The 23,254-nt window shown below is 68.6% G+C and overlaps 1 protein-coding gene across 1 annotated transcript; it reads left to right on the top strand.

Moving 5' to 3' along the window:
• Nucleotides 1-1,640: 1,640 nt before the first annotated feature.
• Nucleotides 1,641-21,573, top strand: LOC138067068 (maestro heat-like repeat-containing protein family member 2B). The gene is made up of 42 exons (XM_068941027.1): nt 1,641-1,665; nt 2,748-2,887; nt 3,093-3,215; nt 3,675-3,840; nt 4,256-4,354; nt 4,924-5,075; nt 5,502-5,645; nt 6,184-6,276; nt 7,052-7,121; nt 7,236-7,349; nt 7,805-7,878; nt 8,177-8,296; nt 8,863-8,970; nt 9,162-9,321; nt 9,710-9,750; nt 10,028-10,169; nt 10,764-10,816; nt 11,428-11,535; nt 11,836-11,955; nt 12,142-12,264; nt 12,445-12,597; nt 12,831-12,857; nt 13,206-13,328; nt 13,664-13,743; nt 13,839-13,974; nt 14,106-14,201; nt 14,462-14,566; nt 14,794-14,917; nt 15,081-15,190; nt 15,889-16,041; nt 16,834-16,988; nt 17,232-17,394; nt 17,671-17,864; nt 18,447-18,584; nt 18,760-18,871; nt 19,450-19,596; nt 19,891-20,070; nt 20,364-20,519; nt 20,704-20,826; nt 20,994-21,096; nt 21,310-21,375; nt 21,447-21,573. Exons 1-42 carry the CDS (start codon nt 1,641-1,643, stop codon nt 21,554-21,556), a joined length of 4,929 nt encoding a protein of 1,642 aa, XP_068797128.1. The 3' UTR covers nt 21,557-21,573.
• The last annotated feature ends 1,681 nt before the right edge of the window (nt 21,574-23,254 follow it).

Below are 23,254 nucleotides of genomic sequence, written 5' to 3'. Positions count from 1 at the left end.
CACGCATGCACCAGCTGGTGGCACGCTCAGGCGTGAATGCAGTGAGCCCTGCAGCTTATGCCCAGCACAGGAAGTCACACTGTTAGGCAGAGCACTGCTTTCTGCTAGCTGCCAGTCGGGGACGCGCGAGTGTCTCCATTCACATGTCTCCTGTCTCGAGTTATGGCTGGCAAGCAAGGACCGAGCAGTAGTTCCTGCAAGAATTGGCCCAGAGCAAATCCAGGACAGGTCAGGTGTTTTCCTGTTTTTCCTGGAGCAGCTTGAGCTTCTGGCTGGTCAGAGCCTGCTGGTGAGGCTGCTCTGCTGTGAGTGGGGGCCTCTCCGCAATGCAGCGGGAGGTGGCCCTGGTCTCCAGCGTTGCTTGCCTGGACTGAAGGATCAGTCAGCCTCTGTCCTCATTGCTTCTGGCAAAATTATTTGGGCCAAGACTGCAGCCCTCCCGGGCTGCCTCAGGCTGTCCCTCATCTGCCAGGAGCTGCTGCCCCGGGCGGCTCCTCTGCGCCTGGAGCTGGGATTCCCTTGTGACCATGTTCCTGTGAGCATGACCCATTTGCACGGGGACCGTCTCCTTGTTTTGCATTTGTTCAGCAACAAGCACAGCGATCCCCTGTTCTGCCAGAAGAGCCCCCAGACTATAGAAATGCAACTAAATAAATCCAGCGCACGAGGATGTTGCACAGCATCCCACACTAGCATTTGTTCCACTACGTCTGAACAAATGGGTGCTGCTACGTTTGAGAAGATGTTGATGTTCTTGGCTGGCTCTGGAAACGGAGTAAAAATTTGTACTCTATGTTAAGTAAAAGCTGATGACTGGATGCAGTTAGGCCGTGCCAGCGTGGATTTTACAGTCAGCTCAATAAAGTGACTCTCTGTGTTAGTCCCTACATGCCCAGACCCTAATAACGCCTGATTTCCAGGGTCTGTCTTCTGTTGAAATTTTCTCCTGCCCAGTAGAGGGGAGCTGAAATGTTCCTTTAAGATATGAACCGGGTGTCTCCCCTTCACCTGACCACCTGTTCTTATGGCACGCTTAAGACTGGAGCAGGTTTGAGGTCTGCAGTTTTTGGTCCAGCTTTGTTGTGCTTGGAGAAGGAGTGCCAAAAGGACTTTGTGGAGGGAGCAGAGGGGAAGGCACAGACGAGCACGTACAGAGGTGAGGAGTCTGCAGAAGGCTCCTTTTTGGAGGAAGTCAGGCAAAAAGGCAGAGGCAAGAGAAGGCCAAGCCAGCCGCCTTGAGCCCCGTGCCCTCTGGCTCCGGGAGCAGGGAGGGGCTGGGAGCCGCTGCTCCGGCCACGTTGGTGACCAGACCCCTGCGAGGGAAGCAGGTGGAGGGCAGTGACAGAGGGAGATGGGGTGCTGGGGCACCTCGGGGTGCCCTGCCCTGCCCTGCCCTGGGTGGGTGGGGCCTTGGAGCCTGCCCTTATTGGCTGGCAGGCCTTTGTGATGCGCAGGGGTGTGCCCCAAAGCCGGCCCTCATTGGTCGCAGCCGTCTGTGATGTAGGCGGGCGTGCCGGGCCAGGCCCTCATTGGCCGCAGCGCTCTGCGGCGGTGAGGGTGGTGTGTAGGAGTGGGTCCCTGCGGTCCCGCTCTGCATCCACGTGGGGCTGGCGCAGCAGCGCTGTCCCTGGCCCGGCGCCATGTGGAGACTCCGGGCGCTCCGAGGTGAGGGGCCGGGGCCCGCGGGAGACCCCCCGGCGCTCAGCGCCACCGGCTGGGGCCGGGCCGGCTGTTCCTGCCGCTGCGGGAGCTCCCCTGAGCCTGGCGACGGCTCCTCGGGGAACGCCTCCTCCTCGCTCCCGCACGGCTCCGCCGGGCCCTCGTTTGACGGACTTTCCACCCAAGGAGCTAGCGCGCCCCAACCGCAAGGGAGAGGGGACCGGAGCAAAGTGTGCAGGGCCATCACCCGGCCTCGGGCTCTCCCCCAGCACTGCAGGGGACCTCAGTGCTGGCTCACGAGGAGTCGGGCCTGATGGGCCTAGTGGCTTCAGGAGCACTGGCCCGTTCGGGCAGCAGAGGCCGTGGCTCCAAACCCGCCAGGCTGCGGGTGTTATGTGCACAGCGTGGCTGAGGGGGGCCGGGAGCCTGTGGGGTGGGGGCCGACCTTCGGCTCCAAGCAGGGCCTCTCGGAGCAGGGCTGCGCGGGCCATGGCCCATCAGGGTGGGAGGATCTCCAGGTATCTCCGAGGATGGAGGTCCCACAGCCTCCATGAGCACCTGCTTCCCTGCTCGGCCACCCTCCGGGGAACAATTGTTTCCTAACGTTTAACGGGAATTTCCCGTCTCCCCGTTTGTCCCTGCTGCCTCTCGCCCCATCACCGGGCGTTTCTGAGCAGAGGGTCGCTCCGTCCCCTCTGCACCCTCTGCTTGGGAGCTGCTGGCAGCAGCGCGCTTCCCCCGGCCTTCTCCAGGCTGGCCAAAGCTGGCCCTCGCGGCCTCTCCTCGTGTTTACTGTGCTCCGGGCACCAGCCCTTTGCAGCGGTGGCTCTTTGCTGGACTCGGCCCAGCGTTTCCGTGTCTGTCTCGTAGTGGGAGCTGAGAGGGGACCAGCGGGCGGGGGTGGTCTCACGAGGGCCAAGCAGAGGGGAAGAGTCGCTGCCGTCGCCCTGCCGCGAGCGCAGCCTGGGCCGCCGCGTTAGCGGGGAGCGGAGGGGTTTCTCTCCCGGCGGGGGAGGCGTTTTCCCCGGGCTGGTGCGGACGGCTGAGGCCAGCAGAGCTGACGCTCGTCCTCTGGTCTCGCCTTTCAGGTCTCTTCACTTGCGGAGGTTGCTGGTCCCGACCTCGCGTGGCCGAGGATGGAGGCAGGGCGGCAGAGTCCGTCCCTGCAGCCGTCCCCACCTCTGCTGACCTCGTGACTTCTCTGTGCAACCGCCTGCAAGACGAGGAGGTGAGGCGGGGGCGTCGCGCTGGGCTGCGCGTGGGTTCGCAGGCGCCCGGCAGGGCCCCTGGTTTCCCAAGGGGGCCGCTGCCCTCCCGCGAACGGCGCGTGCTGCAAACGCTGCCGCTGGCGGGCCCCGTGTCCGCAGCTGTGGGGCTCCCTGGCGGTCAGGGACAGCAGGGCCGACCTGTTCCCTTCTGGGCTGTGTCCCCAGGGCGACAGGGCGGAGACTTACCGAGAGCTGGAGAGAGTCTTGCAGGCCGAGGATGGCCGCTTGCAGAGCGCTGTCCTGGGCAGAGCGATCGCAGCGGCTTCGAGGGACATGAGAGCGGCGCAGGTGAGCTGCTCCTCTCTGAAGGCAGCCAGCGGCGCCCGGCTGGAGCCGGGCTCTGTAAACCGCAGGAGGGCTCTGCCGACACGTCTCGAGCGCTAAGACCCGTCAGAGGTTGCCAGCCGCCCTGGGGCAGCTCCTTCCCCGCGGATCTGCCTCCGCGAGAGCTGCAGAGGGAGCGGGGAGCGGGAGCAGCTCCCTGAGCCAGCAGCGCCTGCGCCCAGGGCTGGTGGCGGAGCTGGGACGTGCAGGGCCACGATTTGTGCACCAGCAAGTGTTTCCCGGAGGGAGAGGCCTTGGGGGCTCGTGGCTGCAGTGGATTTGGGGGCGATACCGGGAGCTGCGCAGGGAGGTGGCCGAGGCAGGAACCGAGGGCTGGAGGCAGGCGGTGGCCGCCGGCGCGCTCAGCCTGTCCGGCTGCCTCGGCCTTTCTCCTGCTGAGGGGGGATTCGTTGCTCTCGCCAGGGTGTGACGGAGGACGTGCGGACGGCCGCCAGCGACGTCCTGGTGGCTCTGGCCCGCTCCCACTTCGACAGCGTCATGTATGAGCTGCAGTGCCACCTGAGGGCCCTGGGAGAGATCTCCGAGGACTTTGTGTTTGTCACCTTGGGCAAGCTGGCCAGCAGCTACGGTAGGGCCCCTCGGCCTCCGGCTCGGGGCTACGGTCTGCGGTAACCGGGAGAAGGGATCCTCCCCGTCCCCCAAATGCTCCGTGCTGAACCGGAGCGCTACGGACGGGACGGGCGGGAGAGGCAACGTGGCGGGCTCTGCCCCCGCCGCCCTCGCAGGCCCCCGAAGGGCTGCCCCGCTCCCCGCTTCGGGGCAGGCCCCAGCACCCTGGTGCCCTGTCGAGTCCCTCCCCATGCTGGGGCCTGCCCCGGCCCCTCGGGCAGCTTGGTGCCCCGCTGGCTCTCCAGCGCGTCCCCGGGGGCCCGGCAGCCCGCGGGCTCGCCCTGCCGCGCTGCCCCGGGGTTTCCCCCGTGCGCTGCCCCAGCTTCCTCTGACAACGGCCGCTCTCTGTGCCCCTGCCCCTGCCCTCTGTGCAGCCCTGCGGTGCGTCCCCTTCGTGGGAATGACGCTCTTCGCCATGCTCACGATGCTGAGCCAGGTGGGGAGCAGCCGGACCCTGCGCGCTGTCTGTGGCGGTGAGTGTCGGCCCCGCGGGGAGGGGAAGGGCCGGAGCAGCCCTCGGCGCCCGGGGCTGTTGCTGGGCCACGGCAGGGCCGAGCCTGCGGCGAGGTCAGGCCTCTGCCGTCCCCACCAGCATCAACGGGGCGAAGCAGGATCTGAAGCCCAGGAGGTTTCTGTGGGCGGGAGGTGGGGGCGCTCAGCGCAACGGTGCAGAGGCCCTCCTGGGCCCTTGCCGCTGCCCCTGCTGCTGCGCTTTCCTCCTGGTGCGACCTCCCATCGTTGGAGCTCTGCCCAGGCTCACTCGCGCCTTCTCCCTGCAGGGCAGGCTGGTTTTGTGGGGTTCAAAGAGAGCGGGCGAGTATTGGGGAAGGTTTGGGCAGGGAGGCAGTGAGAAGTGCAGGGGGGACCAAGGCTGTGAGGAGGAGGAACGGGAGTGATGGGGAGGAGGCGAGCAAGAATGCAGCGTTTCGGTCCCGGCATCTCAAAGCGTTGCACGGCTTGTCCTTGGAGCCAGACCCGGTCTCCTCCAGTCTCCTCCGCGCGGCAGACTCTGACGTGAGCCTTCTGCCTTGTCTCGCTGCAGTCCTGGAGCAGTGGTCGAAGGCCGTAAACACCTACCTGCGCGACTGGGAGAAATGCCCCTTCCCGCGCATGGGGCAGGCCCAGTTCTGCAGCAATGTTCACCCGCTCTTCTGCCACGTGGCAGGGAGCTGGCTGGGCTGCGAGGAGGAGGAGGTGAGAACGGCTGCCGTGGCAGCCCCGCGGCGGCAGCAGCAACATTGGGGTCCGTCTGTCTGTCAGCATGAGGGCCGTGTGGGAGGAGAGGCGCCCGGGGAGGGAGCAGGGTGTCTGATGCAGCACCCAAAGCCGGGCCCTGCCGATGCTGGTGGCAGGCGACAGGCAGCGTGCGGGACTGCATCTTCAGCCGCTGCCCGCGCCCAGGAGCACGGGGCCGGGGGCCGCCCTGCTGGGACCCAGCCGAATCCGGGGCCTTTGGGCAGGGCCGGGGGGGCCCGGGGCTGGGGACGTGCCCTCTGCTGTGGAGCAAGCCCTCGTCCTCCAGGGGAAGCAGGGAAACGCCTGTCTGTGGGGAGGGCAGACCGTGTCGGGGCGGAAGGACCTTCAGCCCTGATGAAGAGCGTCTCACTGCCCTCCGTGCAGGTCAAGCAGGCGGTCCTGGGGGCGATGGCTGCCATGATGGGCCTCCTCCTGCACGAGGAGGAGCACCGGGAGCAGGTGTGGGCGCAGCTCCCCTGGCTCCTGGGCCAGTATCAGCAGGTCCAGGACACTTTCCGGGTGACCAAGGTGAGGTGTCACAGTGGGGCTCGGTATGGCCATGGGGTCTGTGCACGTGCTGCAAGGTTTCAGGGGGCTGTGGGGTGCCTGGAGGAGCTGGGGCCCCTTGAGAAGAAATGGAGAGGGCAGGGGAGGCTTGAGGCCTCCTGGGCTTCTCGGGCAGCACCAGAGCAGCGCAGGTGGGGCCGAGAGGGAGCTGAGCGTCCTCGGGGCCCAACCTCCTTGGGAAGGGAGGCCTCGAGCCGTGTCCCGAGAGCACCGTGGGCGCGAGGGGCTCTGCTGTAACGCCTGGGCACCATCCAGCCGCGTCTGGCGGGGAGGGGAGGTCTGAGGGGTGTGAACGTCGTCCGATGGGCTCTGCGCAGAGGAGAAGCCCTCTAAGGCTGCTGCTGGGAGGGAAGGACACACGAGAAGCCCCGTGCAGGAGGGTTTGGGTTTTTCTCCTGGGGGCTGGAGTTGAGGAGTTCATCACAAAGAGGCTGGTTTTCCTTTTTTAAGACGTTGCTTTAGGTGACAGCGCCTGTCTTCCTCCCCCGTTCCCTTGCAGGGTCTGAGTTATTTTCTTGAGACTTTGGGGGAAGCGAAGATCCTCATCCCCAAGGACAAGCTTCAGGCCATCGGCACTGCTGTGCACAGCCAGGTAAGGGCAGCGTGACCTTGTGCCGCTTGCGCTGGGTGCAGCAGACCTGATTCGCGCGGCCAGGAAGGTCCTGCTGGACGGCCGGGCAGAGCGTCCTTCCAGGAGGACCTACCTGAAGGCCGGGTCCGTGCAGACTGTAGGGAGTCGCCTCCCGTTCCGGTGTCTGGAGGCTGTTGTAGAGCTGGTTGTGGCTGCTGTGCGCAGGCTCAGGGGAGAGCCCAGCTCACCCAGCAGTTTCCCTCCCAGCCCCGTCGCAGCTCTCTGGAGCCCAGAGACCCCGAGCGGAGCGCAGCGTTTGCACCCGCTCAGCCCTGGGCAGCCCGGCCGCCCCAGACCTCTGGATGTGCCCAGCGCCTCGGTGGGGTGGGCTGGGCTTTGGCTGTGGGTCGCGTCCCGGGGCTAGGCCTGCCTTGGGAGTGAGGGAGGGGGAAAGCGAAAGGTTGGGGAAAGGGTTCATCTCCTCGAAGTTCGGCATCCCGAGTTGGCCACCAAAGCCCAGGCACTTCCCTCTGGGCTCCCTCTGGAGCTCCGGAGCGAAGCAAGGGTGATCCACTGCATGAGGCGAGGAGCTGCGGTCGCGGGGCGAAACGTCCCTCGGGGACGGCATCTCTCTCTCCAGGGAGTCTGCGGCCGGCCCGGGGCGACTCGCTCCGACTCAGGCAGCCGCTTTGCAGCTGTCCAAAGCTCCCGGGGAGCCGAGAGCGGAGGGAGCAGTTTCTTTTCCGTCCGCTCAGTCCTGATGCTCTTTTCTCTGAAACGCACCTTGTTCCCACAGCTCAGTGATGAAAGCAAGCAGCACAGCGGGGACCACCGGTCGGAGCTGACCTACTGCGTCCTGCTGCTGGGTGAGGGGAGGACACTCCGCGTGACACCGCTGTGCCCTTGCCGCTCTCTCCCAAACCTCTGAAATGGGGGGAAGACACGGGCAGCTAACACAGAGCACGAATTTTCCCTGGCAGCCCGAGTTTGCGCTGAGGACACGGTGGCTTTTCTGCACTCGCAGCTGGGGAGCGGGAGCGAGGCCGCTCGCGTGGTGTCCTTGGAGCTGCTCAGAGCCCTGGTGCGCTCTGCAGGTCAGTGCTGCGAGGCGCAGTGAGGCCGGCCAGGGGTTTGGCCTGCCGGGCTGGGGGCAGACACGGCTGCAAGCGATGCACAAACACCCAAAACGAGCTGCAATGGGCTTGTCCCCAGCCGAGCTGCTACGTGGCTGCAGGGACAGGGATCTGACAGGGCAGCTGTAAACGGTGACACACCAGTGACGGCGCCCGACGCTGGGTGACGGGGCAGGGGCACGAGCTACGTGTCCCCATCGCGTTTCTGCAGTGCTCCGTGTTGTTATAGCAGTCTGTCGCGTCACACAGTTGTGTCTGTAAAGGGAGTCACTCGGGGACTCTGCTGCTTCCTCGGCCGTCACAGTCTCGTGCCCAGTTTTCTGTGCCGCTCGGGTGTGAAAGAGCTGGGAGCTTTGCCAGCTCCCTGCTGAACCGAGGGCTCTGCCTCAGCGCCCGCCTCTCCCCGTCTTTTCCAGCAGCGGAGGGAGGACAGCGCCTGCCCCTGCTTGTGCAGGCGGTGCGGTCTGTGCTGAGAGACCCCAGCAGGAAGGTGAGCTGGTTGGCGAGGGGCGGCACCGCGGTGGGTGGGCGGCAGAGAAAGCTTTCCCCCGGGGCAGAGCCTGGCCAGCCCCAGCGGGTCGGGGTCAAGCCTAGACGAGCGTTTCCCTGTGGAAATTTCCCCGCAGGGCAGTGACCGTGGGAGCAGAGGGGTCTCCTGCGCCCGTGTAGTCTCCCCATGGGGCAGATGGGCTGGGTGGGTGCGAAGGCGTCTGCCCCTCGGCTTTCGAGCTTGGGGGGGGGGAATATCTTATCTTATCGGGGGATAACTGCAATCTCCTCCCTGGCAGGTGGCGAGGGCAGTTCTGCGCTTCACCAAGGAGCTGCTCAGCTGCAGCGTCCAGAGCTGCTCGGCCTGGGATCTGGTGGCCCACGTCTTCGCCACGTTCAGCCAGGCCTCCGGCAGACTGGTGAGGGCAGAGCGTGACGCTTCGGCTTCGCTCTGTGCCGGGGTGTCCTGGGAGCCCCTGCGGGCGCCCTGGAAATGGGGAACCCCCCTCAGCAGGGCTGCAGTCAGCGGTGCAGAGGGCTGAGCGGCGTCCCCATCGCCGTTCCTGGGGGGGATCTCGGAGGGTGCCGGGGGAGCGCTTTGGCCTCCCACCAGCGCGTAGCAAATCCGACTGCGGCGCTGACTGTTCGCCCCGAGAGATGAGCGGTGCTCACCGACTCTGTGGCTGGAGCCCGTCCTGGCGAGGGGATCCTTGTTCGCAGCTTTGCTCTCGGGCTGCCGCTGGCCTCGACTAAGGACGCTGGCGAGCGCCCCGACGGGCAGCGGGTCTCCCTGGTCGCAGCCTGTCTAGTCCTTCCTTGGCCGGGGACCTGGCCCCTCCTCTGGGCCTCTGTGCTCTCTCCTGCCTCGGGAGACGGGAGACGGGTGCTCCCAGGGGACATCACAGCAGCGCTGGGTGGTTCCCGCTTCACCTCCCGTCTCAGGGACAGGGAGTGACGCTGGCGTTGTCCAAACCGTGTCTTGCAGGCGCAGGGAAACCTTTCTCGGGCAGAAGCACAGGAAGCAACAGACCTTCAAGCCCTGTGCTTGGACATCCTGGGCTCTGTGGACGTCTCTGTCAGGGGGATGACCAAAGTAAGTCGTCCTGCGCCCTGCTGCTGCCTCCCTGCCCCGCTCTCCCCCAACTGCTCCCCAAACAGGCCCCTATGTGCACAGGGCGAGTGGAAACGCAGCCCTTCGTTTCCCCCTCAGAGCTAAAATGAGCTCTTGAGCTGGCGGTGGGGCGGGAGCCCCAAAGTGCTGAATTGCCTCGTTCTCGTCTGCAGCTCTTGTGGCCACGGCTCCTGCAGTACGTGGTGCCAGCCCAGTACACGGGCACGCTGGTGCCCCTGTCCCAGTGCCTCCGAGAGCTGGCCGAGCGCCAAGAGAGAGCAGGGGACGAGGAGGGAGAGGAGGAGGCCGATGTCGTGGCCTCCCGGGAGCGAGGTAGGAAGCCGAAACCGTCGCCGTGTGCTCTGCCGGGCCGTGCGGGGGCCGGGGACGCTCTGCCAGACGCAGGCGGGAGGCGGAAGCGAGGACGGGCAGAGCCGTGCCCCTCTGGCCGGGGCGAGGGAGCTCTGTGCCGCGTTTCCTCGTGCCCGGCAGAGACGCCTCGCTCGACTGCTGGCAGCTTTCTGCTTGCGGCCCGGGAGCGTTTCCCAGCCGCGCTGGAGCTGCCTGCACCTCCGTCTGCTCAGCCCTGGGGAAGCCCCGGCACAGGGCTGCGGCAGCGCAGCCGGTCAGCAGCCCGTGGGCCGCGCGGGGGCTGCCCGAGCCGAGAGGGGCCGGGTATGGCGGTCGCGCCGCTCTCACTGGCCTTTCTTCCTCCTCGCAGCCAAGCTGCCGACGCCGCAGGCCCTGCTGGCTCGCCTGCTGGTGAGTAGGGGCCCGGGGAAAGGGCTTTCGTGGCCTCGAGGCGACGGGAGAGGTCGGGGCAGAGCCGCTTCACAGGCCGGGGCCGACAGCCTCCGGGGAGGAAGAAGCGTGCGAGAGCGAGTCGGAGCCACCCCTGCCCCGCGGGGACCCTGCTGCTGGGCGTGGAGAAGCCAACGCCGGCGGCTCCCGGCCGGGGCGGAGCGACCGCCCTCCCTCCGGGGAGAAGCCGCGGCTCTGGCGGCCGCCCCGAGCCCAGGTCTCGCCTGCCCTCTCCCAGGTGCTGGCGGCGGCTCCTCACGCCGGCGGCGGCTGCGGCGTCGCTGCCCTGCGGCTGCTGCAGGCCCTGCCGGGAGCGATCCACGGCGCCGTGGGGATGGTGTGGGCCGTGAAGATCCCCTTCCTGCTGCAGTACCTGGAAGGTAAAGTGCCGTCGGGGAGGAAGGGGCTGGGGAGGCCGAAGGGGAGGCAGGAAAAGGCAGCGTCCAGGCGTGAGGGAGGGGAATCGGCCCTGGGTTTCTCAGCGCTTGCTCTGCGGCCGCTCGTCTGCCAGGGAGCGCGCGCTGACGCCGAGGGCAGTAACGCCCAGGAGCGGTGCGTGCGGGGGCCGGGGCCTTTCTTGCCCGTTAGGGCCACGAGCAGGTTGTGCAGCCCCCCGGCGTCCTTGCTGGGTGGGTGTTTGGGAGGGCCGGGCTCGGCGCTCCTGGGGGTGGGGGAGACGCGTCGGGGTGAGAACGCGTGAGCGTGGTCCGTGCCCTCGTGTGACGGCCTGGTTTGCCCTGGGAGCCGCAGTGGAGCGAGGGGGATTGGGCCCGGCGGGTCTGTGAGTGACCCCGGCCCCCGTCCTCAGGGTCCGCCGGGTGTTTGGGGCCTGGCAAGAGTTTGGCGCCGGGGCTTGAGCCTCCCGGCTCGGGCCCCTTCTGGCGTGGGAGCCGGGGGGTGTTGGAGTGCCAAGGAGACCCCTGGGCTCCTCTGGTGCTAAGTGACACTGAGCGTGTCTTGCTCTGGCTTTGTAGGGAAAAGCGAGAGCTGCCTGGACTCTGCCGAGTGGGAGCGCCTTCTGCTTAAGGTGGAGCGCTGCTGCGAGGGCAGCAAATGACGCTGGGAAAGAGGGGGAAGGTGTGGGTGGGAACTTCCCCAGGAGCAGAGGGAGCCTAAGGAGGAGAATGCCAGTTTAGTTTAGAAAAGAGGAAACGCCCACAAGACGCCCTGAAAACGCCCAGAGGATTTTGTTTTGCAAAGGGCTCTGGGTCACAGAGGGTCGTTTCCTGTTCTGCCGTGTCACATCGTTCCGCTTTGTGAGCGGCTCTGCGGGACGCGGGCCGTGACCGGTATAGCCAGGGAGCTGCCACGTGCAGGCTAGCGCCAGGCGTGCCTTGAAGTCCCTCAAGAAGAATGATCTCCCAGCGCCCAGAGAAATAGAAAATCCTCCGTATGAAACAGGGAAGGGAAAAGAGGACGAGATGTTTTGGGCTGTCTCTTGTGGAAAGCCGCCGCCCCTGGGCAGAAAGGCAGGATTCACTGAACCCGAGCGATGGCTGCGGGATACGTGTGCGCCACCGGGCCGGTCGCTGGGGCTCCCTGCGTGGAGGGAGGGAGAGAGCAGGAGCAGCGGGCGCCTGGCGAGCAGCCCTCGCCCAGGGGCCGGGGAGGGTTTGCTTGAGCTTGTGCTTCCCCTAGTTCCTGAGATCGTCGCTGGAGACGATCGAGAGCCAGGCCTGGACCATGGGCCTGAGCTTCGAGCTGAGCCAGCAGAAGGGCAGCTACCCCCGGCTGTCCCGGGAGCAGGTGGGTCCCTGCCGAGGTCTCCTTTCTGCTCCCGTTCCCCACGGGCGCTGGCACGAGAGCCCGGGACGCTCCCCGGGCTGCGCCTGCAGATATTGCCCTCTGCGGGCGGGCCGGGCTCCCTGGCTCCCGTCCCTTCGCCACGCAGGCTTTTGTCTCGGCACCGGCGGGCAGCGGGGCTGGGCTGAACGGCCAGGCGCCGCGGCCGGCTCCTCATGCCTGGCGCGGGCTGGGGCGTCGCGGCCCCGCTCCGTCCCGCCAGGTTGTGGGTGACCTCGTCTGGGGTGGCCTCTTCTCTTCCAGGCCTTCCTGTACAAGGCTATCGGGGTGTCCCTGGCAGTGTGTCCGCACGTCCCCTACGTCCGCGCGGAAGTGAAGAAATATCTACTGAGAACAAATTACTTGGAGGCGTCTGAGAGAGAGGTGGGTTTCCTCTTCTCCCCTTGCTTTCCCCTGAGCCCCTCCGTGTTCCCAGGGGAGCGGTGATCTCTCCCAGCAGAGCGCTCCAGGCTCTTCCGATTTCCGTGTCGCTGCTGTTTCCGTGGGATGTTATGGCAGGTGTCGCTCGGAGCTTGCTGTGGCTGAGTGTCCCTTTCTCTTGTGTTGCAGGGGATGATTTGCGTTGTAGGCGGCTCTGCCGAGAGCCACTTCCACCTTGCGTTGGACTTGGTGCAGGAGTTTGGCTCTTCCATGGAAGAAAGACCAGTGTCGGGGGTTTTCAAGCGCCTGAAGGTAGAGGATCGCGGGTGTCTTGGCTTCTTTTTCCTCTGCCTTTTTTTCACTTGTAAAGCAGTAGCAGCCCAGTGGTGGCTGCTGCATGGAAAGCGGGGCAGCTCCTTCGTTGGGAGGCAGCGGGAGCTGGGGTCCATGGAGGTGCTGGGCTGACGTCTCGTGGCTTCTCCCACGGCCCAGGAATACCACCAGGGGAAGAGAGCGGGGACACACATGGCGCTCATGCTGGCCTACAGCCGGATCGCGCTCTGCGCCCCGCGGGAGCAGCTCCTGGCCCGCGTGGAGAGTGACATCGTGAGGGGCATCCTGCAGCACTACCACGCCAGCTGCCAGGTGGGTGCGCGGGTGCAGGGCCGGCCACGCCGAGGCGCCGCCTGCCCCAGCCCGGCTCCGAGCTGGAGCTCGCCACGACGGGCCGTCTCGTAGCAAAGAGCCCCGAGGAGGGGTCTGCGCTGAAGGCCGAGTCCCAAACGCAGCCCGTGTCCCTCTGCGTGTCCCTGTGTCCGCGTGGCTGCGTGCGCTGCGACCGTTCGTTGCCTCTCACCATGTCCCCCTTCGCCTTGCAGGTGCTGGGCTTCACCATCTCCACCAAGGTAAGTGCTGCCCGATGGGGCCTTGCTTCCTGCCCTGGCCGCGCACCTTTCCCATCGCCGGCGTGCTGGGCTCGCTCTCCCGCTCGCCGGGCCAGGGTCCGGGGTCTCCTTGCAGTCGGTTGCCGGGAAAGCTTGTGCCTTCCCGGGGGGAGCTTCCTCCAAGGAGGGGAGAGGAGGTTTCCTTCCTCCGACCCGCGCGCCGAGCCCATGTGCCTGCGGCTCCTGGAAGATGCAGTGGTCGTGCGCTGTGCTTTGGGGCTGGCCGCCCCGCCGTGTTCCCCTGCCAGCCTTTGGCCCGGTGAGGCGTTGCTCATCGGTGCCGCTGTGTTTCTCTCTCCTGGGCCGCAGGACGTGCAGCTGAAGCTGACCCTGGTCCAGAGCGTCGCCGAGGTCAGCCGCGCCATGCAGGGGGCGGGGGGCTCGCACCGCGTGGAGCTCTCCTCCAAACGGGAGCTGCTGGGCATCCTGCTGGTGAGTGCCGGGGCCGGGACTGTCCCGCCGGGGAGTTTGGGGCTGAGCCCCGAGGCCGGTTGCCCCGAGGCGTGATGCTCTCCCTTGGCTGTGCGCGGCCTCTCGAGCGCCCTGAGGCTCGGGGCCCGTAGGTGCTGGTGCCCGGTGGCTGTCGCTGGGGAGAGCAGTGAGTCTGTCCCCGGTGGGGCAGCTGGCCGGCCCCGGTGCCGCTGTGGGAGCCATGCGGGTGCCCAGGGCGTGCGCCGGGGCAGGGTGAGCAGAAGAGCCTGTTCCCGGCGGGAGGGCTCTGGGTCGCTGCCCGCTGCCCACGGTGCGCGTGTCTCTGTGACCTGCAGGGCTTGGTGAAGGAGGAGCCCCGGGATTGCCTGGTGTCCCCGCTGCGCAGGGAGGCGTTTCTGGCCCTGGGGCACTTGAGGTAGGCTCTTCCCGCCAGGGCTGGGGGGGCTGTGGTTTGACCCGCTCTGGGGAGGGGTAGGAAGCCTCTTTCCTGTCTTCCTTTTTCTCTGCCAGCAAACTGAAGCCGTCGCTGAGCCGGGAGGAAAACCGCGACCTCCTGGATCAGTGTTTGCAGAGCGCGATGCCCCTGCCTGCCCCGGAGCAGGCGGAAGAGGAGGGGGCGGCAGCGGCGGACGCTCTGCGCGTGCAGGTACCTTTTGGCCCTTCTCTCCCGGCCTCTCCGGGGGATCCCCCAGCAGCAGGCGCTGCGCGCTGCCCCCTCCGGCTGCGCTGGGCGTCTCCGTGTGCGGCCCAACGCCCGTCCTTCTCTCCCGCTCTCAGTGTCTGCACGCGCAGACCATGGGGGCTCTCGGCGAGCTGGTGACAGCCCTGCTGGAGGAAGACCTCACCTCCGGCTGGTGCGCAGAGATGCTGCACGTGAGTATCCGGGGGGCGTCGGGGGAGGCGTCCCCGGCGTCGGGTGGAGGGTGCGCGGGGAGAGCTGGGCTGTGCAGTCGGCAGGGTCAGCGCGTCTGCGCTGGTGCCCCCCGCGAGCGGCTGACGGGGTGGCAAGGGGCCGGCGCCCCCGGCTGCCGAGTCCCAGCTCCTCGGCGGGACTCTGCGCGGGAGGGAGACGCTTGGGGTGGCGGCGGGCAGGCCGGGGAGGCCCGTTGGGAGACAGGTCTGCTCTTGCCCAGGTGCTGGAGTACTGGCTCACCTCGGCCAAGGAGTGGGAGCGCGAGAGGGCCCTGCAGGCCTGCGCCCAGCTGCTGGGCGCTTACGAGGAGCGATTTGAGCGCACGGTGAGAAGGGACCCCTGTGCGCTGTGTCCCCCCTCCCTGCGGGCTGTGTCCCCGGCAGGGAGCTCTGCCCCGGGCCTGGGTGCTGGCTTTCGGGTCTGCTGGGCTGTGGGGCTGCCCCGCTGGCTGCCCCGCTGCCCTGCCCCGGCTCGGACGCCAGCACAGCCGGGAGAGGGAGATCGGCCATCGGGGCCGCCCGCGACCTTCTCGTCGGCCTTCTGTTTCTCCAGGGAGAAAAGTCTTTCGAGCTCTTTGGCTCCATGGTGGGACTGCTGGCGCCTTTCGTCTGTGACTCGCCGGCCGCGTCCCGCCAGCGGGCAGGGGCCTGCCTGGGCCACCTGCTCCGCATCCGAGGTGAGGGCAGCCCCCGGCCAGGCTCGGCCAGCCGGGCCTCTGTGCCCCCGGGGGTCCGACGAGCGCGTGGGGCCGGGCTCCGTTCCTCCTTCGTCCCGGCCCGCGGGCCAGAGGTGGGGTCTGCGTCGCCATCACGGCCCTTTTCTCCTGGTGCTCGCTGCAGGCAAGACTCTGGACTCGGGGGCCGAGGAGGACGAGGTGCAGCCCTTGTGCCAGCGGCTGAGCGCCCCAGACGCCGAGGCTCAGCTCCAGGCTTCCTCCAGACTGGCGAAGGTACCTGGCCCCGACAGCGCGGGGGGAGCCGGTGGCCGGGCTCCGAGGCAGCTGCCTGCTTCCCGGCCGGGGCCCCGCTCCGTTTTGGGAGAGCTGTGGCACTGGGCGCCGGGGGTTAGCGAGCAGCAAGCGGCTGTCGAGCGTGTCCGTCCTTCAGGCGCGCTGGGGAAGGAGGAGAGGCCACGGGGGGTGTGTGTGGGTGTGTGGGTGGGTGTGTGCACGCGTGTGGGACCGTCACACACCGCACGTCCCACCCGTCTGTGGGAAAAGAGGTGCTGGAGGGAAGCCGGGAAGCTGCTCTGCCTTCTCTTTCTGGTCTCCTGCCCGTTCTCCCTTTGCTGGGTTTAACACGTACTTGTTTGGGCGTCCCGTGTATCGAGCCGTGCGTTTGCGGGGGGTCGGCGTGCGCAGCGCCTGCGCGGGCTCTCAGCAGCTCTGGCATCCTGAGGGCCTGGCCCCGGGGGCGGGCAGGGTGCAGGCTTTGCGTGTGAGCAAGCAGCGCCCGGGGAGACACTTCCAGGCCTCTGGGCCGCACAGCGCTCAGCCAGCCCTGCCTGCCCGGCTGCCCTGGGAGGCGGTCGCACCCGCCAGGCCTAGCGAACTGGCCCGCCGCCCCCCAGCGCCCGAGTCTCCTCTCCTTTCTGAAGAGCCGGAGCAGACGTGTGACGTGGTCTCTCCTGTTTCTGATTTCTCCCCAGATCATCTGCAAATACATCCCCGAAGCGCAGGCTACGGATTTCATTTCTGCCGCCCTGGACGGGATGCTGTCGGTCAGGTCCGCGTGCGCTCAGGCAGCTGGCGAGTGGCTGGTCACCTTCCTGGAGAAATGCGGGGGGCAGCTCTCCACGAAGGTGAGAGAGACACCTTTTCCCTGGGGCTTTGGCCTTCCCGCCTCGGCCGTTGCCCTGCCCCTTGTGCCCTCAGCCCTCCCTGCCCCGGGCCCGAAGGGGGACGGCACCCATCTGCCTCCAGAAGAAGGGGGGTTGCGGCAAACTGTTGGCATCCCGGGCCCTGCCCCGGGAGGAACAGGACGTTGACGCTGGGGGTTTCTTCCTCCTGACTCCTGGTGCTGCTTGGGGTTTCTTACACGCTCGCTAGCACAGTCCCCTTCCTTGCTCGTTGTTCCTTGGTGCCCAGCTCCACGCACTGCCGGCGTTTTGCTCTGTGCATGGTGCCTTTTCTGATGTTGGGTGGCTGTTGTGGGTCCTCGTCGTTCTGCCTGAGCCTGGCTGTGCCAGCCCCGGGGTGGCGTTGCTCTCGGGAGCAGTCATGGCCCCTTTGTTGGTGATTTGTGCCTGTGGCCCTGGGGCCTGTTCCCATCCGGTGCCTGCACGGTCACAGCCTCTGCTGCCCTCCTCCGCTCGGGCTCTGCTGCGCTCGGGTTTGGGTCTGGGGCCACAGGGGGCCACAGGCAGGTCCCTCGGCCCAGGGCGGCTCCTCGGTGTCGCCCTCGGTCGGCAGCAGAGATGTGTTCCCGTGGCGGTCCAGCGTCCCCCTGCTGCTGGCCAGAGCCTTCGGGCTTTAGGGCTGGCTCTTGAGAAACGGTCGGGGAGCAGGAATTGCTCATCGGCCAAGTGGGGTGCCGGGCTGTGCGGGAGGACGAGGAAAGGATGGGCAGGACGGCTCTTTTGGTCTTCGTTCAGGTGCCGGAAATCCTGAGCATCATTTACATCCGGATGCCGACCATGCAGCAGGACACCCTCCGACGCGTCCTCTTGGAGGCGGTGTCCGTGCTGGCCCTCTACCACCCCGGGGCCGTCATCGACAGCCTGCTGCAGAAGCAGCTGCCCATGGACAGGTACGCGCAGTGCCCCGGCCCCGCGGGCAGGCAGGACCCACCGCCGACGGGGCAAGCAGGAGCCAGCGGAGAAGCCGGTCCTGCTGCTCCGGGGGGAGAAAGCCTGAGCGCGGCAAGAGCCGACGGCCAGAGCCCGGCCCGCGCCAGCCCCTTGGAGGCCAGGAGAGCGTTTGGCCGCCGCCGAGGTGGCATCGCAGGTCGCAGAGCCCGCGGGCTCACGGGGGAACTTGTGCTGCCTTGCAGCGGCACCGTGGAGCTGTGGCGGGTCCTGGGGAGGAAGTTCTTTGTGCAGCAGCTCCTGAGGGCTTTAATGGAAAAACTGGAGCGCTCGGGAAACGACCAGCCCAGGAGCAGCTCTGCGGAGGCTGAGGCAGACGACGGTCAGGCTGCGCTGGAGCCGCTCAAGGTGCGTGCGCTGGCAGACGCATTTCTGCAGCTTCGCATCGGACGTCCTAACAACCCTTCAGGCTGAGGGAGTTTTGTGCACGTCGCGACCCCCCCGAGCCCCCGGGGTGCCGTGCTGGGCCCTTCGCAGCGCTGGCAGCGGGGGCAGCCGAGACCGTTTGCTGCTGCCAGCCTGCGGGGCTGCTGCGGAAAGCCGAACTGCGGACAGCAAAGGTCCCCGAGGCGGGAGGGGAGGGTGGGAAAAGGCCTTGTTTTCACAGGTTGAATTTCTCTGCAGATCACACGTGCCATCGGCGAGGTGGTGTCGACGCAGCAGACCCCGGAGGCTGTGCAGCGCTTGCTGCCGGAGCTGCTGCCGGTGCTGCTGAAGCAGATCAGCGCCACGCTGGGGAAGGAGATGCCCTTTTCCCAAGTCAGCACCCGGGGAAAGCTGTTCCTCAAGGGACACACGAGTGATGACAATCCTTGCAGGTAGGAGCCAGCGGGACAGACGCAGGGGCTGGGCTTTGGTCCCCGTAACCGGGCCACGTTCGCTCACGGCCCCGAGGCAGCGCTTTGGCCTGCCCCGTCTCCTACGCGGCTGGTACCGCCGAGGGCTCGGGCCTTGCCTGCCGCGTCTCCTGCCTGCGGGGTGTCGTGCCTTTCCCTCTGCCCTGCTGCCCCTTGGAGAAGGGACGGGAACGAGCGGGATAAAACCCGGCGTGGCGCCGGCCAGGCCAGGCTGCCCGCGAAAGGGAGGTGGCCGTGGCCTGCCTTTGGGGCCGGGTGACCGGGGCAGCCCGGGGCCCTGGCAACGGGGCCTCTGGCGCGAAGTCTAGAGCCTGGGGGTTTCTAGTGCGATCGGTGAGTTCGGGGTGCCAGGAAGGATGAAAAGGCCAGTTTTCTCACAGCCGGGCAGACGCCAGGGTGGTGAGATGTCATTTTGGGGCGTGTTGCGTCTCCCCGGGGGAGGCTGAGCTCGAGGGAAGGATCGCCTCGCAGGCGGCGGCGTCTCCTTAGCTCTGCCCAAGGAGCCTGTTGCGGTGATGCAGGCCTCGCTGCTCTTCCCCCCAGGCTTTCCCTGGAGACCCTGGAGGTGGTGCTGCGCACGAGCCTCGAGGAGAAGTGGCTGCGGCTGCTCCGGAAGCAGGGAGCCTGGGCCGCCCTGGAAGACCCGCGGGCTCACCACGACGGCGTCTGTCTCCTGACCGGGTGAGAGCCCGCGGAGGCGCCTCGCTGCCCTGGGGGGGCTGGTGGGACCCTTCCCCTGGCCTGGCCGTCTCCGAGTTGCTGAGCGGAGCCTGCGGGGGAGCGGGTGAATTTTGGGGCTTGAGGCCGGGTGCCTGCCTGCGTAACCGCGTGCCGCCTGCCTGTGCTCTGTGCGCAGCGTGCTGCTCCGCGCCGGGACCGTCTCGCTGCCCGTCGTGCTGGTCCTGACGCAGTGGCTGGAGGCCCCGTCGTCCAACCTGCGGGTCATGGCGGCGGCTTTCTTTGCGGAGGTGAGAGAGGAGGAGGGAGAGGCAGGTTTAGGAGGGGTTTTCTCATGACGCTGCTCTTTGGGGAGGTGCCGGCAGCAAGTGTCGCAGTCGAGGCGGGAGCGGATCCCCTCGTAGGAGGCCTCCCGGGAGCTGCCCTTCCCCGGCCCCTGCCGCGTCGCTCCCCCGCGCCGCGGCCAGGGATGTTCTTGGCCCTGCAAACCGCTCGCTCCGGGTCCCCGTCGCTGCTGCCGGGGCAGAGGACGGACGGGCGGGCGTTCTGTCAGCGACCCCTTTCCAGGGCGTCCCCGACCCCAGCCGGGACGTGCTGCCAGGTTGCCTGGAGCTCCGCAGCTCTGCTGAGCGGCCCCGGGACCCAATGAGAAATCCTCTCCGGAGGCCGACCGCCCCAACGTGGGCGCCCTGGGGCCCGGGGCAGCGCTGCCCTCGGCCTGGGCCGGGCGCAAAGGGAGGCGGCCGGGGGCCGGGGGCGTCAGGCCGGGCTCGTGGGGCTTCCTCGCGCGGCGCCCCGGGCGGGCGCTGTGGCCGGGCCTGGTCCGCCTCCGTCCCCGGCTGCTGACGGCCGGGTCGCTGTGCTGCAGCTGATGAAGGACCCAGCGGCCCAGGCCAGGAGGTGCCTTCAGCCCGTCCTGGGGGCCTTGGTGGAGAAAGCGCGGGACCCGAGCAGCACGGTGCGGCAGATGGCAGCGCGCGGGCTGGGCAACGCGGTCAGCGGCGCGCCGGAGAAGGTGAGGGGGGCTTTGCCCCGCAGGAAACGCGGCCCCTGGCCGGAGAGATGCAGGCAGAGAGCGGCGGAGGGGTTGGCGAGGAGCCTGGGCAGAGCAGCAGAGGCAACCGGGGGCCTTTCCCCCGGGCGCGCTGCGTCCTCGGGCGTCAGCCGGGCTGCAGAGGGGGCGGAGGTGCCGCCGGGAGCCTCGGGCTGCCCCCTGCTCGGGGCCGATGCCGGAAGCTTGGGCCCCGGGGCAACGGGAGAGGCGGGCGGTCAGAGGCAGGACAGCGAGAGGCTGGTGCGCGCATTACAGCTGCGGAAGCGCAAGGGAGCCATCCTGGCGGCGCTGCGGAGGGGCCTGGAGGATGCCTCGGCGGAGGTGGTGGCAGAGAGCCTGCTGGCGCTGGCGAAGGTGGTCGACGAGCTCCGGGGGAAGGCCGTGGGCTCCGCCTTCAAGGACATCGCCAGGGCCACGAGGGCGTTCTTTGATGCTGTAAGCGAGCGGCGTCGCCTGGCGCCCGCTCGAAGGGTCCCTGGCGGGCTGGGCGCGGGGCGGCGCGGGCCGGGGCAGCTCCGCAGCGGGAGGGTTCGGGCAAGACACCGATGTCTGGGCGAGACGGAGGCGGCGCTGTTTGTGGCCCCCCTCCCCTCCCCTCCCCTCCCCTCCCCTCCCCCGGGGGTCCTTTCTGAGGGCGTTGCGCTCGACGGGCAGCACTCGGGGGTTACAGAGCAGTCGTCCGAGGGGTCCCCGCCGCCCGCCTGACGGCCGGGGGCGCTGGGTTGCAGGAGCAGGCGTCGCTGCGCTCGGCGGCCTTCACCCTGTATGGGGTGCTGGCCGCCGCGGCCACGAGGCGGTGGAGGCCCTTCTTCGCCCGGGAGCTGGGGAGCACGTGGGCCAGCCTGGTGCTCCACCTGCGCGACCCGGACGCGGGAGCTGCCACGGTGAGAGCCCGGGAGCTGGCGCGCGAAGCAGCCGGCAAAGCCGCGCGGCGCCGCATGGACGTTTCCGCCCTCCCCGCCGGCAGCGGTGCCGCGCGCAGGGGGCCGCGGAGGGGGCCGGGGCAGGCTCCCTGCTGCCGGCCCCGTGTCCGGGGCGGCCGCGACAGGGCTGGGCTCTCTCTGCCAGGCGTGCCAGGGCGCCCTGCGGCTGTGCGCGCCGCTCCTGGAGCTGAGGAGGGTGCGGCAGGGCATCGCCGTCGGCACCAGGCTGAGCGCGGCCGAGCTGCAGGACGCCGTCTGCAGCCTGCTGGTGAGGAGCTGCGCGCCCCGGGGGCCGCGGGGGCCGCGGGCAGGGATGGAGGGAGGGCGGGAGGGAGGGGGCGGGCGATGCACCCGCCCGCGGTGCCCGGGCCGTGGGCGCCGCGGGGGCGTTTTCGGGCGGGCAGAGGAGGACACGCGTGTGCCCGCGTCCCCCAGGCCCAGGAGAGCCGTGAGCACCAGCAGAGGCTGTACGTCGCCGCCAGGCGCTGCTTCCTGGAGGGCTGCGCGGAGCTGCGGGCCGCGGCCCTCGACGTGGCCGGTGAGCCGGGGCGGCGCGGGGTGCGGGCCGGAGGGGCGGGAGGTGCGCCGGGGCGGCGGCGCCCACGGGGCCGTGGGGTGGCAGGTGCTGGTGCCCGGGGGGCGCCTCGAGGGCCGCGGCCCCCCGGGCAGCCGGGGCCGGCGCCTCCCCGCCGCGCGCTCCGGGCCGGGGCGGCGGGCAGCGCGTGACGCCGCGCGGTGCCCCGTGCCGCAGGCGTCCTCGTGGAGCACGCGGGCACCGAGTGGCTGCCGGGGCCGGAGGCGACGCTGCTGGCCGCAGGTAGGCGACGGGCCGGGGGGCTGCGGGCGGCCCCGCCGGCAGCAGGGGCGCTGACGCCGGTGCCGTTGCAGCTCTGCGGGCGCTGCGGGGCGACGGGGACGCGCGGGTGCAGCAGGCGGCCGCTCGGCTCCTCCGCGACAGCGGCCTCGAGGGAGCGGCGGGCGCCGCCGAGCCGCAATAAAGCCGGGCCGAGCCGGGCCGGGCCGGGCCGGGCTGCTGTGTGCGCCGGGGGCGGGGCCTCGGGCGGGGCGGGGCGTCTGCGGGGCGGGGCGTCTGCGGGGCGGGGCGTCGGTGTGGGCGGGGCGTCGGTGTGGGCGGGGCTGCGGCCCCTTGGCGGCGCCTGCGCGGCCCCCGCGGCCCCCGGAGCCGCGGGAAGCGGCGGCGGCGGCGGCGCTCGGTGTCCGGGGCTCCTGGCCGGGGCCGGGGCCGGGGCCGGGGCCGGTGCCGCGGGGCCCAGGTAAGCGGGGCGGGGAGGGACCGGGACCGGCCGGGGCGGGAGGCGGCCGGTGCCCGGAGCCGGGAGCCGGGAGCCGGAGCCGGGAGCCGCGGGGCGAGGAGGAGCCGCAAAGCCCGAGGGGCCGGAGCCCGGTGCCGCCCGGCCGGGGCTGCCGGCGGGGAGGGTCCCCCAGCCGCGCTGCCCGGCGCGGCCCGAGCCCGGGGCCGGCAGGGGAGGGGAGGGGAGGGGGCTGCCGGGGCGCGGGGCGCCGCAGGGGGGTCCGGGGCGGCCGGGGCTCGGGCGCGGGGCCGAGTCCTGCCCGGCCGCTGCGCCGGCACCGGCCCGGGGCCCCGAAGGGGGGCGGAGGGGGCCGGTCGGGGGAGCGGGAAGGCCAAGGGCTGCGGTTTGGGGGGGCCCGAGGACGGGTTCAGCGGCTGCGGGGGGGCTCGGAGTGCGTTTCCGAGCCCGCGAACAGCCCCCGAGCCTGCTGCGGAGCCCCAGAAATGCAGGGTTTAGCCTCGGTTGTTCAGCCCTGCCTTCTGGGGCCTCCAGAAACATGTCCCTTGGGCTGCTGTGGGGCTTGAAAAGGGGAGGCTGAGGGGGCTGGCTGGGGTTAAGAGGGGAGACTAAATGCTGCATTTCTGGGACTCACAGCCAGGTCCAGTGGGCTGCGTTGGGGGCTCGGTGTCCATTTGTGAGCCCCCAAAGCAGCCCCCTGGACCTGGCCTTGAGCCCCAGAAACGCAGGCTTTCCAGAGGGGAGTTGGGCATTCCTGGGCCTCAGAAAACAGGTTCATTGGGTGGTTTGGGGGGCTCGGAAAGGGAGGCCGAGTCCTGCGTTTCTGGTGCTCAAAAACAGGTTCAATGGAGTTGTTTCAGAGCTCAGAAACAGAGGCCAAGTGCTGTGTTTTTGATGCTTGGAAACAGGTTCACTGGGCTGTTTAGGGGCTCAGAAATGGAGGTTAAGTCCTGGGTTTGGGGGTTCAAAGACAAGTTCAGTGGGCTGCTGTGGGGGGAGGCCCAGTGTCTATTTCTGAGCCCCCCAAAACAGCCCACTGGACCTGTTTTTGAACCCCAGAAATGCAGGATTTCAAAATGGCATCCTACATTTGGGGGCTTTGGAAAACAGGTTCAATGGAGTTGTTTCAGAGCTCAGAAAGGGAGGCCAAGCGCTGCTGCGTTTTTGGGGCTCTCAGCCAGGTCCAGTGGGCTGCTTTGGGGGCTTGGTGTCCATTTCTGAGCCCCTCCCCCCCCCCCCAAAGCAGCCCCCTGGACCTGGCTGTGAGCCCCAGAAATGCAGGCTTTCCAAAGGGAGGTGGGCATTCCTGGGCCTCAGACAGCATGTTCCCTGGGCAGTTTGGGGGGTCCTGAGTTTCTGGTGCTCAAAACCAGGTTGGTCTGAGCTGTTTCAGAGCTCAGAAACAGAGGCTAAGTCAGTCCTGCG

Source organism: Struthio camelus, chromosome 4, assembly GCF_040807025.1.
Source record: "Struthio camelus isolate bStrCam1 chromosome 4, bStrCam1.hap1, whole genome shotgun sequence".
In the NCBI taxonomy this organism is placed as follows: domain Eukaryota; kingdom Metazoa; phylum Chordata; class Aves; order Struthioniformes; family Struthionidae; genus Struthio; species Struthio camelus.
This window is presented reverse-complemented; position numbering and strand designations above follow the sequence as displayed.

What these genes read in the sequence shown, in the direction of transcription:
- LOC138067068 (XM_068941027.1), top strand. Translation starts at nt 1,641, where the DNA reads ATGTGGAGACTCCGGGCGCTCCGAG. An exon ending in CCTGCTGCAGTACCTGGAAG is followed by an intron (nt 10,170 to 10,763) that starts GTAAAGTGCCGT and finishes CTGGCTTTGTAG; the next exon opens with GGAAAAGCGAGAGCTGCCTG. An exon ending in CTGGCCCTGGGGCACTTGAG is followed by an intron (nt 13,744 to 13,838) that starts GTAGGCTCTTCC and finishes TTTCTCTGCCAG; the next exon opens with CAAACTGAAGCCGTCGCTGA.